The sequence below is a fragment of the Podarcis tiliguerta genome (assembly GCF_965153285.1).
Source record: "Podarcis tiliguerta genome assembly, chromosome: 2".
Classification (NCBI taxonomy): Eukaryota; Metazoa; Chordata; class Lepidosauria; order Squamata; family Lacertidae; genus Podarcis; species Podarcis tiliguerta.
Genome location: NC_139535.1, coordinates 108,459,669 through 108,476,337, shown reverse-complemented (window position 1 = coordinate 108,476,337; position 16,669 = coordinate 108,459,669). Strand labels below are relative to the sequence as shown.

General features: G+C 47.8%; 1 protein-coding gene across 2 annotated transcripts in view; it reads right to left on the bottom strand.

Annotated features, from left to right (window-relative positions):
* The window catches only part of SLC39A5 (solute carrier family 39 member 5), a 36,291-nt gene that overhangs the window by 12,941 nt on the left and 6,681 nt on the right, over nucleotides 1-16,669 (bottom strand). The window contains exons 1-5 of one of the 2 annotated variants that reach the window (XM_083427544.1): nucleotides 10,580-10,842; nucleotides 5,390-5,803; nucleotides 4,189-4,408; nucleotides 1,968-2,142; nucleotides 334-503 (exon numbers count right to left, since the gene is read on the bottom strand). In XM_083427544.1, the coding sequence (XP_083283670.1) occupies nucleotides 334-503; nucleotides 1,968-2,142; nucleotides 4,189-4,408; nucleotides 5,390-5,793 (969 nt within the window). In that variant the 5' untranslated portion in view covers nucleotides 5,794-5,803; nucleotides 10,580-10,842. Of the gene's footprint in view, nucleotides 1-333; nucleotides 504-1,967; nucleotides 2,143-4,188; nucleotides 4,409-5,389; nucleotides 5,804-10,579; nucleotides 10,843-16,669 lie in introns of those variants that run through there. The other variant, XM_083427545.1, reaches the window with a different exon arrangement.

Genomic DNA, 16,669 nt, shown 5'->3' with positions numbered 1-16,669 from the left:
TGGTGAAGTGTACACAGGTTGCCACAAGGTAAGACACAGTGATAACAGCAAGAACCTTTAATGAACTACATAACCAGGAAATGGGCAAAGCAACTGCTTATATACTTTTCTGAAAGCCTGGGCCACTCCCACTCGCAACATGATTGGCTGTCTAAACTTCCAAGCTGCGAATCACGACACAGAGTTCAAGGGCCAATGGCAGTGGCCCAAACCCTGAAATATTCTGTGATTGGACATCATGTATCGAATCAGAACACAGGAGCTCAGAATCCTTAATCCAGACTCAAGCTCAGGCAAACACAGACCACTGAATACATAACAGTTGGTACATACGTGTGGCCAGAGATGCAGCAGTGCGTCCCCACACAGCGTCCCCACAGCCAAGGCCACCAGGAAAGCGAGAAGGAAATGGAAGAGCTCGCGGTTGAAGAGAGGAACGAGAACTATGGCCAGGGCAGATGGCAAGCTAGTCAGGGTGATAGCCAAACATCCCCAGCCCAGACCTGTGAAGAACAAAGAGGATGAGTGAGACTGGACTAGGAACAAGAGAACTAAAACCAACAACCTGTTGGATCATACAGTGGGGGCCGAAGTCATGTCCTCATTTGCCCCACCTCTCCACATGTTCCAAAGGACTTTCATGCCACTTCTCCTGGAACCTGACAACTAATTATCTGCCGCCTAAAACAATTAAGGGCCCCAGTTCTCTGAACACTATTGGCAATGTCAGCAGCCTAGAAATTCGGTATATAGAAGGGTAGCCAGCCTAGTCTCTTTAAGATATTGATGGACAAGAGCTCCCATCAGCCCCCAGCCAGCATGATCAATATTCAGGGATGACTGATAGTCCAAAAACATCTTGGTGCCATGGTGATTACTTCCAAGTTGCAGGAATGGGCGTGGGGGATAGGAAACGCAGAAAATCTAGTTACTTTGAAGGTAAGAATCTAATTGTCTAGTGTTTAAGAAACACTGAATAAGAGGCTCCCCCAAACTGGAGCTCGAACATTAACTTGAAGCATCCTGAGAGCCAATACACTTGAAATTGTACTCAGTATCCACTCTGCACCCAGTTAGTCTGACGTCGCTTCCAGACTCTTGCTATTATCAGGTGGGATTCAATCACATACTGCCAAATTGAGGTCACACAATGACAGTGGAATGGAAGGTCTTGCACATGAAACCTGCTTCCTCAGAAGGTCAGAGTTGTTGTTGTTTTACGATAACAAAAGTAATGCGGAAATCAACTGGGAAGTGCAGGATCGCACTTGCTTTGACACGACGTCATCTTTGCAAACCTATCGGGATGAACGCTCAGTAACAGGTCATCCTGAAGGGCCCTTGATGAAGATTCTGAGCTGTTCTTGAGAGGACAGCATAGTACACACATTTTGTGGGGAGGGGTATTTTGGAATGTGTGTGTGTGTGTGTGTGTGTGTGTGTGTGTTGGATCAGACCCAAGATGTGGGTTTGCAAACCGAGAACTCCTCGCAAAGCCAATGGAAATGGAAGAAGAAGAAGAAGAGTTTGGATTTGATATCCCACTTTATCACTACCCTAAGGAGTCTCAAAGCAGCTAACATTCTCCTTTCCCTTCCTCCCCCTCAACAAACACTCTGTGAAGTGAGTGGGACTGAGAGACTTCAGAGAAGTGTGACTGGCCCAAGGTCACCCAGCAGCTGCATGTGGAGGAGCGGGGATGCGAACCCGGTTCCCCAGATTACGAGTCTATTGCTCTTAACCACTACACCACACTGGCTCTCACACTGGGAGACAAAAATGGGAGAGATGGTAACTGAAGGGCAGGTAGGGGTGAGGGTCGAAGGACTGTAGTCAGCAGGGGAATAATGAATGAAAATTAAGGGCGCAAAACCAGTACTGGGGCTGATGTAGAAGGGTAAGGCTGGGGCTGGGATTCAAGGCTCCTCCTGGGTCAGGGTACGAGGAAGACAGTTTGGGTTACTCACCACTCCAGAGAGAACTCCCTGCCATGCCGAAAGCTACCTCATCGTAGTGCTGGATGCAAACGCGGCTGTCAATCTGGTAGAGCAAAGCAGGACACAGCAGTGTGAACTGCTCTGGCGTGATCTTGGAGACAGAGTTCAGCCCAAAATTGACTAGCAGCTGTGATACGTTGAGACACTAAAGACAAAGAAGAAAAACGAGTTTATTGCAAGAATGATTAATTGTATGGGACGGGAGTACTGGACCCCCAACCAATGTTTAATTGACCGCCAGCACGGTTCTCGGTCATTAATTCGATTAAAGTTTTCATTTGCAGCATTGGATCAAGCGGGACTTAGAAATCTCAGCTTGGGTGGGGATGTCACCAGTTTTGGAAAGGGAATGAGTTGAAAAGTGACAGCATGAAGAATTGGGGGAAGGGGGCAATAGACAACAGCAGGACCCATTGTTCTCTTATTAGCCTGGGAGATCTGGGTTGAAAATGCAAAACAAGAACAAATACTCACCTGTATTGCACAACATGCCTAAAAATGCAGAGGTACAGTATCACATTCAGACATTTATAATTATAAATACCGTATTTTTCGCTCTATAAAGGACGCACCGGACCATAGGAGGAGGAGAACAGGGGGGGGGAAATTCTCCCCCTCTCTGCTCAGCGCCCCTTCAGCGAAGCGGCAGGAGAAACGGAGCCCCTTCCACTTCTCCTCCCGCTTCACTGAAGGGGCGCTGCGCAGAGAGGGAAAACTGTGCAGCGCCTCTCCAGCGAAGCGAAGCCTGGAGAGCAAGAGGGGTCGGTGCGCACCGATCCCTCTCGCTCTCCTGGCTTCACGCTGCTATCCGCAAGCCTTCGGAGTGCAGCGGGAACTCCTACTGCGCTCCAAAGGCTTGCGGATAGCTGCCTGAAGCCCCCGGAGCGTAGCCTTTGAAGCCTCCGCAGAGCAGCGGGGTGAAGACACACTGCTGCCCTGCGGAAGCTTTGCGCAGCCACCCCCAAGCTAGAACAGCGAGATGGAGTGCTCCGCAGCGCTCGGTCTCGCTGTTTTGGCTTTGGGCTTAGCCGCGCAGCCTGCATTCGCTCTTTAGGACACACACACATTTGCCCTTAACTTTTGGAGGGGAAAAAGTGCGTCCTATAGAGCGAAAAATACGGTATATAATTATTTCTACAACTGCTTCCAGGAAATGTGCTATGTGTGGAGCAACAATGGCCTAGTACAGATCTAGGTTCACGTTTAATCTCTCCCTTCTGCCATCCTTGCTGCTGATTTATACCAAACCCACACTTTCGCCCTTGGTGAGATCCATCTTGCTTGTTGCAATCAAACTGTTGCCACAAGTCACCAAAGATTCTGCCTTTGTTCCTCATCGTCCCTCGGGTGGGACAGGGTGATACTTGAGGGTCTTTTAGACACCAGCTTAAAACGTGACTCCTTGTGCAAAGTGTTTGGTCCAGGAGTGAATTTGCTCACCAGAGAGAACAAACACGGTTTTATGTATTGTTTTACATTCTGTTTTGCAGAACATTCTTGCATGTCGTTACCTGCCCTGGGATCTCTGGATTAAGGATGGGATATAAGCAGCTTAAGGAAAACGAATAAACAAAATGCCCAAGATGACTGCATGGTCACGTGATTGCTTCAGCAGATGCTCTTCCTACAATGTTGTTCATATCTACTGCCATCATCAAAAGGCTGAAGAAGGCTGGTTTGAACAAGGAATGGCTATGGCACACTAAACCTGAGCTGGGTATACAAGAAAGCCAGAAGGCTGTCAATTAACTAGTCCTCTCCCCACCTTCCACTAAACTTAGGGATGAGAGTTAATAGTAATGGACCACAGGCCACGACTATTTCCTACAACTTTAGGATTAAAGAGGACAGGGTTTCTGGGAACCTCCTATTAGCACAGAAATCAACCACTCCCTGTCCTCCAGTACAGTGGTACCTCTGGTTACGAACTTAATTTGTTCCAGAGGTCCATTCTTGACCCGAAACTGTTCTTAACCTGAGGTACCACTTTAGCTAATGGGGCTTCCCGCTGCAACAGGCGCACAATTTCTATTCTTACCCTGAGGTAAAGTTCTTAACCCGAGGTACTACTTCCGGGTTAGCGGAGTCTGTAACCCGAAGTGTTTGTAACCTGAGGTACCACTGTATATCCAATGTGCTCCCTGCAGTAAGGGAATTCGGGGAATGAAACCCCAGGTCACCCCACACTTACATCTTCATGCAGGTGATTGTAGACAGAGTGATCCAAGGCAATAACTCTCTCTAGAAGATTTAGGCCAGAGTGGCCCTGGGAAGGTTTGGAAAGGTCTTCTTTAGCGCCCCCAGGCTGCTCTGGGGTTTGCCAAAAGGTAGGCTTCGTGACAGGTCTGACATCACGGAGTGCAGGATGAACAGGTGTTTGAGTGGCATGGCCCGACTGAGGGATTCCAGGCCTGCAGAAAATGCAAAAATCATCATCAGAGAAGAATAACATTTATGCTTTAGGTTACAACTGCGATTCAATTAGACCAACGAAATTCCACTGACTTCAAAGTGCTTGCAATTTAGGAAGGATGCCTTGTTAACAACCAGTTTTAAAGTCTAATCTCTACCACTTTTCCTCTTTCGAACGTTATCTACCTCCTTCAGATTTAATGAGCAATTCTGACTATTTTTACCGACAATGCTAAAATATTTTGAGATTTCATTAAGCACGGCCAATTGAGCCGAATTAATATTTTGCAATAGCTAAGCCAGCCAGCAAGATCACAGCATCCTGGCAAAACAAGCCTGTGAAATCTGTTTGAACAGCATGCATGATGCCGTTGCCAAGTGAAAAACAACGGGATCAGATCTTCCGGCAAGATTTTAGCTTTGTTGCAAGCAAATGAGATAAGCAAGACAAGTATTGCAAGATGTTTACTGCCCATAGAGATCTTACCTTGAATCTCCTCTGCAGTTGCGAAGGAAGCACGTAACCACTGACTTTTGCCGGGCAACTGTACTTAACAGAGAGTGCTATGCTCAGTAATTAAGAAATAAGCTTTTCCGCAAGGTGGCCATGGGGAACCTGTGGTGCTTGGGAATCTTAGTCTGGTGACCTCAGGAGGAACGCAGGTTCCCCCCTCAAAAAAGCCAAAGAAAATATTTCCAAGGTTGTTAAGTTGTGGGTGAACATATCAGACGACACAGCGATTCTCCAAACAGCTCTTGTTTATTCACAGGCCAGAACAGAACTGAACTGAAGGGTTCAGCCAGCCTGCTTTTATAGAGCTCCAGTACAACACAACTGTAACAACTTTCTGTAACTATCCAATCACTGAACGTCCCTTTCGATCCCTTATTTGCATATGTGGACCTGAACTATCTACAGTATCCCCCCGGCTGGCCCAGGGTGAGAACTTCAGTACATAACCAAGGTCAAAGCAGATTACCTGGTGGGGATGGCGCTTTCTGCTTGGGTCTTGCCGAGGTGCTCCAGCGCCGAGTGCGAATGCAAGTGCTTGTTGTCTTGGACTTCCAGAATGTCCAGGTGGGACACATGGCCGTGGCCTAGTTCCTCATGTTCAATCTCCACCACCTGCACTTTTCCGAGCCCCAGGCTCAGCAGCAGGCGAGTGAGGCCTTCGAAGGACAAGGTGCCATTCTCGCCATACTGCCCAAAGAGCTGCTGCAGGTAGTAGCCCTGCTCTTGGGTGGCATCTTCAGGCAGGGCCCACGCAGCTCCATCCAAGAGCAAGTCGGGAGGATCGGCCAGCACCAAGCTACAGATGCCCTGCAGGCAGAGCACGACCACCCATGCTCTGGCCAGACGGAGGCTCGGGGTTCTCTGGTCCATCAACAGGGAGCTGCAATGCAAAGGACACTGCGCTGAGCGAGGGAGCACGGGGGAGACGTTCCCTCACGGTGCTGCGGTTCTGAGAGAGACAGCCAGGCCTCTTGTCACCAAAGAGGTGCAGGCCCAGACCCTCTCCAAGTGTCGTTATTTCCCAGGGACAGTCCCAGATTTGCAGAAGGATATAGTAAAGGTATGGACCATTAAGAAGACTGATCGCCAAAGAATTGATGCTTTTGAATTATGGTGCTGGAGGAGACTCTTGGGAGTCCCATGGACTGCAAGAAGATCAAACCTATCCATTCTTCAGGAAATCAGCCCTGAGTGCTCACTGGAAGGACAGATCCTGAAGCTGAGGCTCCAATACTTTGGCCACCTCATGAGAAGAGAAGACTCCCTGGAAAAGACCCTGATGTTGGGAAAGATGGAGGGCACAAGGAGAAGAGGACGACAGAGGACGAGATGGTTGGACAGTGTTCTCGAAGCTACCAGCATGAGTTTGACCAAACTGCGAGAGGCAGTGGAAGATAGGAGTGCCTGGCGTGCTCTGGTCCATGGGGTCACGAAGAGTCGGACATGACTAAACGACTAAACAACAACAACATAGTAAAGGTAAAGGGACCCCTGACCGTTAGGTCCAGTCGTGGCCGACTCTGGGGTTGCGGTGCTCATCTCGCTTTATTGGCTGAGGGAGCCGGCGTACAGCTTCCGGGTCATGCAGCCAGCATGACTAAGCCGCTTCTGGCGAACCAGAGCAGTGCACAGAAATGCCGTTTACCTTCTCACCTATTTATCTACTTGCATTTTGACATGCTTTCGAACTGCTAGGTTGGCAGGAGCAGGGACAGAGCAACGGGAGCTCACCCCATTGCGAGGATTCGAACCTCCGAGCTTCTGATCAGCAAGTCCTAGGCTCTGTGGTTTAACCCACAGCGCCATGCGCATCTGCAGACCCAGACCCTCTTATTTCCCAGGGACAGTCCCAGATTTGCAGAAGGGTATAGTAGGACGTCCCTATTTTCATCAGAGAAATGTTGGCAGGTATTGAGTTATGTGACCCCCTGAGCCAAGGAGATGTTGTAAGAAAAAGCTGTTCCTTTCCCCATATGGGGTATCCAAGAGCCCATATAGAGTCCTTAAGTGGGTTACCTATCGGTAGGAGAAAATAACAGAGGCCAACCAGAGAATACTGAGAAGCAAAGCTACTAGGAAGCCTGATCTTTATTGCAATAGAAAAGTACTGTTGCCATAGGGTACCCACTCCCCACACACAGGAGGAAGGAGAACGCTGAACAACGGTGGGCAAGCCCTTATATAGACTTTCTGAAATTGCCCATCCCGTAGCCCAAGGCCACCCCCCATCCTACATACATCACAGAAGGAGGCAGTCTACAGCAGAAATCCTGTCTGCCAGGATATCTGTTAATGGTCACTGATTGCTTTACCTGGGCAGCCTGGCCATTCTTTTGTGATGGTTAATACTTTAGTTCCTGAATCCAGGTCACAGGCTCACCCTATTCATACACAAATAAGCCCTTTAAGACAGGATTTGTGAGCAAAAAGACAATGGGAAGGCTTTTCCCATTTCCCTCCTTTACTGCAGAGGAATATTTGAGGTCACTGGGAGAGTCAAAATGGCTTCAGGATTGTTCTCCTGTACTATTTCAAACACGTGATTTATATACTTATGTATGTGTTTGCCTTGTACATTTATGAACATTTAATTTATATTTGAGGCCTTAGAATTCAAGTTCGGCATCAGAGATAAGTAACTATACAATCTTTAGAAGACATATGAAGGCAGCCCTGTATAAGGAAGGTTTTTTTAAAAAACTGTTTAATGTTTATTATGGTTTTTATATATGTTGCCCAGAGTGGCTGGGGTAACCCAGTCACATGGGTGGATTATAAATAGTAAAAAAAAAATTATTATGGAATAGGATGTCCTTATTTTCATTAGAGAAATGTTGGAGGGTATGGAACAATTGCCTTAGCATAGGCATAGGCAACCTCCGGCCCTCCAGATGTTTGGGACTACAATTCCCTTCATCCCTGACCACTGGTCCTGTTATCTAGGGATGTTGGGAGTTGTAGTCCCAAACATCTGGAGGGCCAGAGGTTGCCTATACAGTACCTGCTAGCACAACACTGAATCCCTCTTATAATACAGTGGTACCTCTGGTTGCGAACGGGATCCGTTCTGGAAGCCTGTTCGCAACCTGAAAAGAATGCAACCCGCGTCTGCGCATCTGTGATGTCATTTTGCGCGTCTGCGCATGTGTGAGCGGCGAAACCTGGAAGTAACCCTTTCCAGTACTTCTGGGTCGCCGCAGGATGCAACCTGAAAAAGCGCAACCTGAAGCAAGCGTAACATGAGGTATGTCTCTATTCAGTTTTGTCCCTGTGGGAATGTTCCAGGATGCAATGTCTGAAAACAACCACTAGGGTTTTTCTGCAATTGTCAGCCCTAGTTTGTTCCTGTGGGGTCTGTAAAGGCTTGCTGCGTCGATTAGCAAATACCCACAAGACTGTTCCATCTGTAACTTGAGAATGAAAGCTGTTCCTAGCTGCTGGAATCCTGTGTTTCCACGCTGTTATATCCCTCAGCCCCAATTCTTGTGTTAATTTTTAAAATTAAGCCTCATTAGAACTTTTATCCAGCTGTTCTTAGGTGGAGAGTCTTTCTTCTGACGGTTTCCCGCACATGCTGAGATTCAGTACTTACCAGAGGAAGAACTCGATTTCTGCAGTGAGCTAAAGGACATGAGCCAATCTGAGACAAAGCAGAATGCCCACCCCGAAACTTTTGCGGAAACAAACAGAACGGGTGGCAGGGTGGCATGGCATCTAACAGCTGCAATACCATTACGAGCACAAACCATCATGAACGGAGAATTATTTTTATTTATTAAATACCAGGATTGTTCTGGTAGGGGGCAGGTTGACCATATCCAAACATCTTCCTTCCTTACAATGAGAAGCACTTAAGAGATGCACAAGGCTGTTAAAAGCAGGGAGCTTCCCCTAAACTTGACTCTGTGTCTCTCTGTGTCCTAACTGTGCCTGAAGGAGGTAGGAGTTTTATCTGCCTCCTCTCAAGCTGTGAGGTCAATCATCACTCTTCCCATAACAATCTGTTGTGATGCTCACTGGGGTATGTGTACGCTAGAGCCAAAAATAGATTAACTTGGCAAAATTCTCTCCTGCGAATTCTGATAACAAATATTCTCTGGGTGTGTAAATATTTGAGCTGGTATTTGTCCACAGACAGCTTTCCAGGTCATGTGGCCAGCATGACTAAACCGTGTCTGCCACAACAGGACATCGTGACAAAAACCATAGCGCATGGAAATGCTGTTTACCTTCCCGCTGCAGTGGTACCTATTTATCTACTTGCACTGGCATGCTTTCGAACTGCTAGGTTGGCAGGAGCTGGAACAGAGCAACGGGAGATCACTCCGTTGCGGGGATTTGAACCACTGACCTTCTGATCGGCAAGCCCAAGAGGCTCAGACCACAATGCCACCCACATCCCCTTTGCTGCAGTAGCAGTCAATGACATCTGAATGTCTAACACAAGGTCTTGGCCAGTATTTGCAGAATGCCAAAAGCTCCACAACACCATTAAGTAGATGTATTAAGTCATTAATTCCTTTAATCGCTTAGCAAATGTATCCCTCAAATAGGTGAAAATCTTTTACAAATACAGTGGTACCTCTGGTTACGTACTTAATTTGTTCCGGAGGTCTGTTCTTAACCTGAAACTGTTCTCAACCTGAAGAACCACTTTAGCTAATGGGGCCTCCTGCTGCCGCCGCGCCGCCAGAGCACGATTTCTGTTCTCATCCTGAAGCAAAGTTCTTAACCCGAGGTAATATTTCTGGGTTAGCGGAGTCTGTAACCTGAAGCGTATATAACCCGAGGTACCACTGTAAAAGCAAAACCGTCAAATTTTGCCATCGAATTCTGAAATTTTGGATGACATTAAAAACTTAAAAGTTCCACTTTTATCCAGTATTCCATTGTACTGATATTGTTTTGAATGCAATGGCTCATCAGCCCTCTCAACAGGAAAAGTTTCTGTCACTTTTAACCGGATGGCTTTCTCTATCTTTCTTGGATCCTTTACTCCCATTGCAACTGGGAAAGCCGCCGTTATTTCCATTTTCCGAACGAGAGCCAAGGAGCAGGTAGGGGATTACTAAATCTCTGTGCACAAGGTGTGAAACCAGTCACACAGGCAAGCTGTTCTATTGCTTCTCAAGTGGGGAGTTAGCAGGAAACACAGGAGAATGAGAACATGTTACATTGCCTTTCGAGTTTCCAGTCACCACATCATATATAGTACCTCAGTAATCCTCACAGCATTCCTTGACACCACCAACATAGCGGATTAGAGGCCGAGAGGCAGGAACCTGCTTTTAGGCTACCAATGAAAAGTTCGTGGCAGAGAGACAAGGTTTTAACCGGAAACTTCCTACTTAGGTAGAGCAGCTTAAGTCATTTGCAGAGCACATGCTGTACAGGCAAAAGGAACGGTGCCAGGGAAAGACTCGTGCAGAAATCTGGAGAGACACTCACTGAAGGCACTAGTGCACTAAGTAGTCTGTTCCTATATGGGGTTTTCCCTTTTTCTTTTAATGACTGAGCATCCAATGTAGCACTAACCTTGTTAGCCTTTGCAATAGTTCCAATCCAGAGATTTCGCAAATCCCCTGGGAAGTTGCTGTGGAACTAGGCAAGCAAATATCAAAGCAATAACTTTAAATATATGTATATATATATGTACCTGCTCCCGTCACCGTGCTCCTTCCTGTCCGGAACACACTCTCAAAGCACCTTCCAGCCCTCAAATCTTGCAGCTTTAGGGCTGGTGTTATCCGCTTATTATTCCAAGTCGGGGCTGGTTTCCCACAGCCACACCGAGCGCTAATTGAGAACAGCACAGCTTCTAGCCCAAACAACCATCTCTGCAGCTTTCAGGCTTTTAAAGGGGCACTGTTTTGATCTCCTCAAGCTGTTGATCAGCCTCAGTGGTGGGTAGGCATGGTTGCATTCAGTAGGCGGGGCCTGCACAGGCCCCTCCTCTTATCAAACAGCATGTGGAGATTGGGGCATGACAGGACTTTTAGACTGTTCCCGGAAATGTGGGTTGAGGGAGTGGGCTTGTGGGGAGTGGACAGCTTGTTCCCACATCGCTGGCCAAGTTGGGGGAAGGAGTTGCGTAATAGAAATGTGACTGTGCATATGCACACATAAACACAAAATACTCTGGGGTAAAGGCCCATTCAGAGGCATGCCAAATCACGTGATGATAACCATGTGCCTCGCATGCGTTCCCTGGCTATAATCCTGGCTACAACCCTGTAAGGTAGGTCAGGATAGTTATCTCCCATATGGGAAACTGGGGTCTAGAGGCTACCCAATTAGCCTGTGATAGAGGAACAGCACACCATAGATTTAAAGCACACAACTTTCCCCCAAAGAATCTTGGGAACTGTAGTTTGCCCCCTCACATAGCTACAGTTTGCAGCATCCTTAAACTACAGTTCCTGGGATTATGGGGGGGGGGGGGGAGCCATGTGCTTCAAATGCAAGGCATGTGCACTGCTACACTAAAAAGTAAAGGGACCCCTGACCATTAGGTCCAGTCGTGACCGACTCTGGGGTTGTGGCGCTCATCTCGCTTTATTGGCCGAGGAAGCCGGCGTACAGTTCCGGGTCATGTGGCCAGCATGGCTAAGCCGCTTCTGGCGAACCAGAGCAGCGCACGGAAACGCCGTTTACCTTCCCACCAGAGCAATACCTATTTATCTACTTGCACTTTGACGTGCTTTTGAACTGCTAGGTTGGCAGGAGCAGGGACCAAGCAACGGGAGCTCACCCCGTCGCAGGGATTCAAACGCCGACCTTCTGATCAGCAAGTCCTAGGCTCTGTGGTTTAACCCACAGCGCCACCTGCTACACTACCCCAAACCAGCTCTTCCCATCTAATGCAACATATATTAGCACCAGCCAATTTGAAGAATCCTAGAATGGCAGATTTGAAAGGTACCCAAGAAGTTGCCTAGTCTAATCCATCCTGCTCAGAGCAACTACAGCATCCCTGACCATAGGCCACCCACCCTCTGCTTAAATACCACCAAGCAAAGGAGAGTCTACTGCCTCCTGAGGCAATCTGTTCCATTGTTAAATAGCTTTCAGCATGAGGGTGTTTCTCCTGAGGCAAAGCCGAAATCTGTGTCTGCCGCAATTCCCAGCCATTCTTTCCGGTCCTGCCCCTCAAAGTAGGGGTGATGTTATAAATAATGATGATGATGATGATACCCAGCCCATCTGTCCTGGTTGTCCTAGCTGCTCTTGGAGGCTTCCAACAGAATATAAAAACAATAACAAAACATCAGGCATTAAACACTTCCTGCTACAAGGCTGCTTTCAGATGTCTTCGGAAAGCCGTATAATTGTTGAATTCTGATGGGAGGGTGTTCCCCAGAGTGGGCGCCTCTGCTGAGAAGGCCCTCTGCCTGGTTCCCTGTAACTTAGGGCTGCCATATTTCAAAAGGTGAAAATTGAGTTTTTGAGCTATTTTAAAGAAAATTCGACATTGACATTTCAAATCTAAAACTGTGAAACTAGACTTCCAACATGTGTTTCCATGCGTCCAGATTTTCCCAGACACTTCAACGATTTCTGCCCGAACACTGCTTCCGAATGCCATATTTCAGCTATGCCCGGAAAATTCCCGACATATGGCAACCCTGCTGTAACTTCACTTTTTGCAGTGAGGGAACTTCCGGAAAGCCCTCAGAACCGCACCTCCGATGAGCATGTCATACAATTTTGAGGGTCTGCCTGCCTCTTCCTGCTCTTTTCGATGCAGCACCCATTTTGTTTTACACCACACTCCCTGTGACAGAAGTTTTGTGACCGGTGGCTATGGCACTTCCTCAAAATTCCTTGAGTGCCCTCTGGTTGGGTACTGTAAGCCTTAGAAGCATAGTAAGAGCCCTGAGAGATTAGGCCAAGGGCTCACCTGGTTCAGCTTTCTATTCCCACATGACCAATCAGATGCCTATAGGAAGCACATGAGCATGTAAGGAGCACATGAACACAATGGCCCTCTCCTACACACAACCCCTAGCAGGGCTACACTGCCTCTCATACGGACAGCAACATGTAGCCATAATGACTGCAGCCTTATTTTCCACGAATCTGCATCCATTCCTTGCTTGTGCAGAGCCGGCCCACCCATGAGGCAAGATGAAGCGCCCGCCTCAGGCGGCAGAAGAGGAAGAGACGGCACTCTGCCCATCCACCCAACTGCTTCCACCACCCAGAGGGAGGTGTTCTGGTGGAGAAGCTGAGCAAGAGGCAAAATTTGAGGAGTGCCTTGGCTTCTGCCAAATTCGGCAAGAGCCAGGGCATGGCACGGCAGGGGTCAGGAAGCAACCATCTCGGTTTCACCCTAGGTGGTGAAACAGGACAGGTTGCCCCTGCCTGAGAATACCTGATTTCCCAATTTGCAAACAGAATCTCTGTTCTGATGCTTCTCGTCTGTTTCTTATGCACTCCAGGGTGTTTTGTGTGGAATCAGGTAGATTCCCTGCTCTTCAAGAGAAAGATAACAACTGTTAGAGAGGGGCAGGAGTACAACTTGTTCTTGATAGACAGTTTTGCAAGCCAGGTTGTTTTATTTGGGGGAAGTTAATAGTTGACCCAGCCGGGCAGAAACTCAGAAATGGCCAGCTCCTTTCCTTGCCAAGCAGGATGTATTAAAGGTCAATTTCTGGATACAGCAGAATGTGAACACATAGTACCAAGAGAAAAGAGAGGTTCTGGGGAACCAGGAAACCAGTGAGTCCATTTCCCAGAGCTGTTGCAGATTTGTTTGGCAATATATGCCCCCATTCTCAGATTATTCGTACCAACAATGCGATTAAAGGATCACCGGCTGACAAGTAGCTAACTGGAAATCTCATTGTGCCCATGCTGAGGGAAATTATTTTACACAATGTCTGAAAGAAAATGTCCAGTCTTGTTAACAGAAAAGCCAAGAGTAAATAAGGTGCCGGGAAGATGTGAGGGTTGCCCGAACAAGAGCTTTGCAGCTAGAACTGAATAATGCAGGACTAGTGCTATAATGAGGGACAAGGGTGGCGCTGTGGGTTAAACAACAGAGCCTAGGACTTGCCGATCAGAAGGTTAGCGGTTTGAATCCCCGCAATGGAGTGAGCTCCCGTTGCTCGGTCCCTGCTCCTGCCAACCTAGCAGTTCAAAAGCACCTCAAAGTGCAAGTAGATAAATAGGTACCGCTCCGGCGGGAAGGTAAACGGCGTTTCCATACGCTGCTCTGGTTCGCCAGAAGCGGCTTAGTCATGCTGGCCACATGACCCGGAAGCTGTACGCCTGCTCCCTTTGGCCAGTAAAGTGAGATGAGCGCCGCAACCCCAGAGTCGGCCACAACTGGACCTAATGGTCAGGGGTCCCTTTACCTTTACCTTTAGTGCTATAATGAGGCACATTGCATGCATGTAATACATTTCAATCACATGACTTCCCCCAAAGAATCCTGGGAACTGTAGTTTGCTAAGGGTCCTGGAGGGGGTCATACCATATATGCCACCATCTCCTTCAAGGCAACGGGCATTACCTCATCCTTCGACACTGCATTCTGACAACAACCTGGCTAGATTGTAGGAGTTAGGACAGGCAAGGTCTAAATGGCATGTGGTTGGCCGAACCATTGCAAGCATCTTGCCTCCATCCTCGGGTCTTAAAAGTGGAAACTGATCTCATAAAACCAGACCAGGCAGTGAAGTGGACAGCTCCTCTGAATTTGGATCAAATATGGCAGAGATGCCCAACAGGTCGATCGCAATCTACTGGTAGATCCCCAGGAGGTTTTGGTAGAACGCGGTTGATCGCTGGGTCCCTTTCCTTAGCGTTGCTAAAATCGATTCTGGCCCTGCCCCCTTGCCCCACCCTCAATTGTTGCATGATATGCAGAATGGAAGACGGAGTTTACTGAGTGAGGCTGTTTGTTTCCCCAGTGATTTGTTGGTGAGTGGTTGTTCCTCATTCACCCCCAAACTCTTAAAATCGGGGCTTTCCTCCTCCCTAATAAAAGCTCAATAACTTTGACCTGACCCCCCCCCAAAACGGGGCTTTTCTTCCCCAAAAAAGGTCAACAACTTTGACCTGAACCCCCAAAAACGGGGGTAGATCACTGCCAGTTTTTAATTCTGTAAGTAGATCCCAGTCTCTTGGGAGTTGGCCACCCCTGAAATATGGCATCCGACTTAGTGGAGAGTTGAAGGACATTATCCTCAAAGAGCCTTGCACACTTATCGCTGCAGCTGTTCAAGCACTCCAGCTTCCCATTGACTGAGGCCAAAGACTGCAGATCCTTAACAATTTTGGGTTGTTACTTTGCTGCCTTCACCACCATGTGGGAGGCACAAATATCTGATCTTTGCGATGAGTTTTCCACCATTCACGCTCTAACCATCTCCAATGTCTGAAGATCTTTGGAAAACTGGGGGGTATTGCAGGGTATGCAACTTCAGAGAAATCAGGAGCAGCTGTGCCACTCGCCCTTCTAAGCTCACCATTTCACAGTGAGGCCAGGGCTTCTTCCGCAGTTCCGTTCACCAGAAAACTAACCCCTACCCCTCCAGGAAGACAAAGCCACCACCACTACTCAGAACATCACCAGAAAATGGCCTGGCTGTGGCAATTGTCCCAGGGTTCTCCAAAATAACCCCTGAGATGGCCTTCATACAAGATTTCAGCATGGAAAGTATTAACTACCAGCGTTTGGGTTAGGGGAGGGTGATGCCACACCAGAAAAAACAAGTCCATGTTGAGAATTTTGTCTATCCCTCCAACTGGAAGGATGCGGGTGGCGCTGTGGATTAAGCCACAGAGCCTAGGACTTGCCGATCAGAAGGTCGGCGGTTCGAATCCCCGCGATGGGGTGAGCTCCCATTCCTCGGTCCCTGCTCCTGCCAACCTAGCAGTTCGAAAGCACGTCAAAGTGCAAGTAGATAAAAAGGAACTGCTCCGGCGGGAAGGTAAATGGCGTTTCCGTGCGCTGCTGTGGTTCTCCAGAAGCGGCCTAGTCATGCTGGCCACATGACCCGGAAGCTGTATGCCGGCTCCCTCAGCCAATAAAGCAAGATGAGCACCGCAACCCCAGAGTCGGCCACGACTGGACCTAATGGTTAGGGGTCCCTTTACCCTTTACCTATCCCTGCAATGTGGAGACTAAGAGATGGATAACGGAGATGGACCTGAAGTTCTCTCTGCCCTTTCTCTGTTTGGTGTTGGGGCTGTAATCATCAATCTCAGTTATTACTTATGTAATTTCATAAAATTTATATGCCTCTTGATTGTTGTTGTTTAGTTGTCTTAGTTGTGTTCGACTCTCCGTGACCCCATGAACCACTGCATGCCTTGGAAACTCACACTTTCTTCTCAAAGCTGCTCCTTTTTTATGTCCACAGAGTTTTATCGGCAAAATACTGGAGTGGTTTGCCAGTTCCTTCTCCAGGTGGATTACATTTAGTCTAAACTCTCGGCTATGACCTGTCCATCTTGGGTGGCCCTGCACGGCATAGCTCATAGCGTCTTGTAGTTATTGAAATCCCTTCGCCATGACCAGGCAGTGATCCATGAAGGGGCTCTTGATTGTAGGAAACCTCAAATTGGTTTGATTTTGAATTAAAGTTTTGTTGATTATTGATGATAATTTTTAAACGTATAAATTAAAAGTGGGGGGGGGGGTAAAAACAATTCAAATCTCAGGCCATAATAAACGACATGGAGTTTGGAAACGGAAGCTTTCCACTTTAGAGGCATTGTAAAATCAGCAATTCCT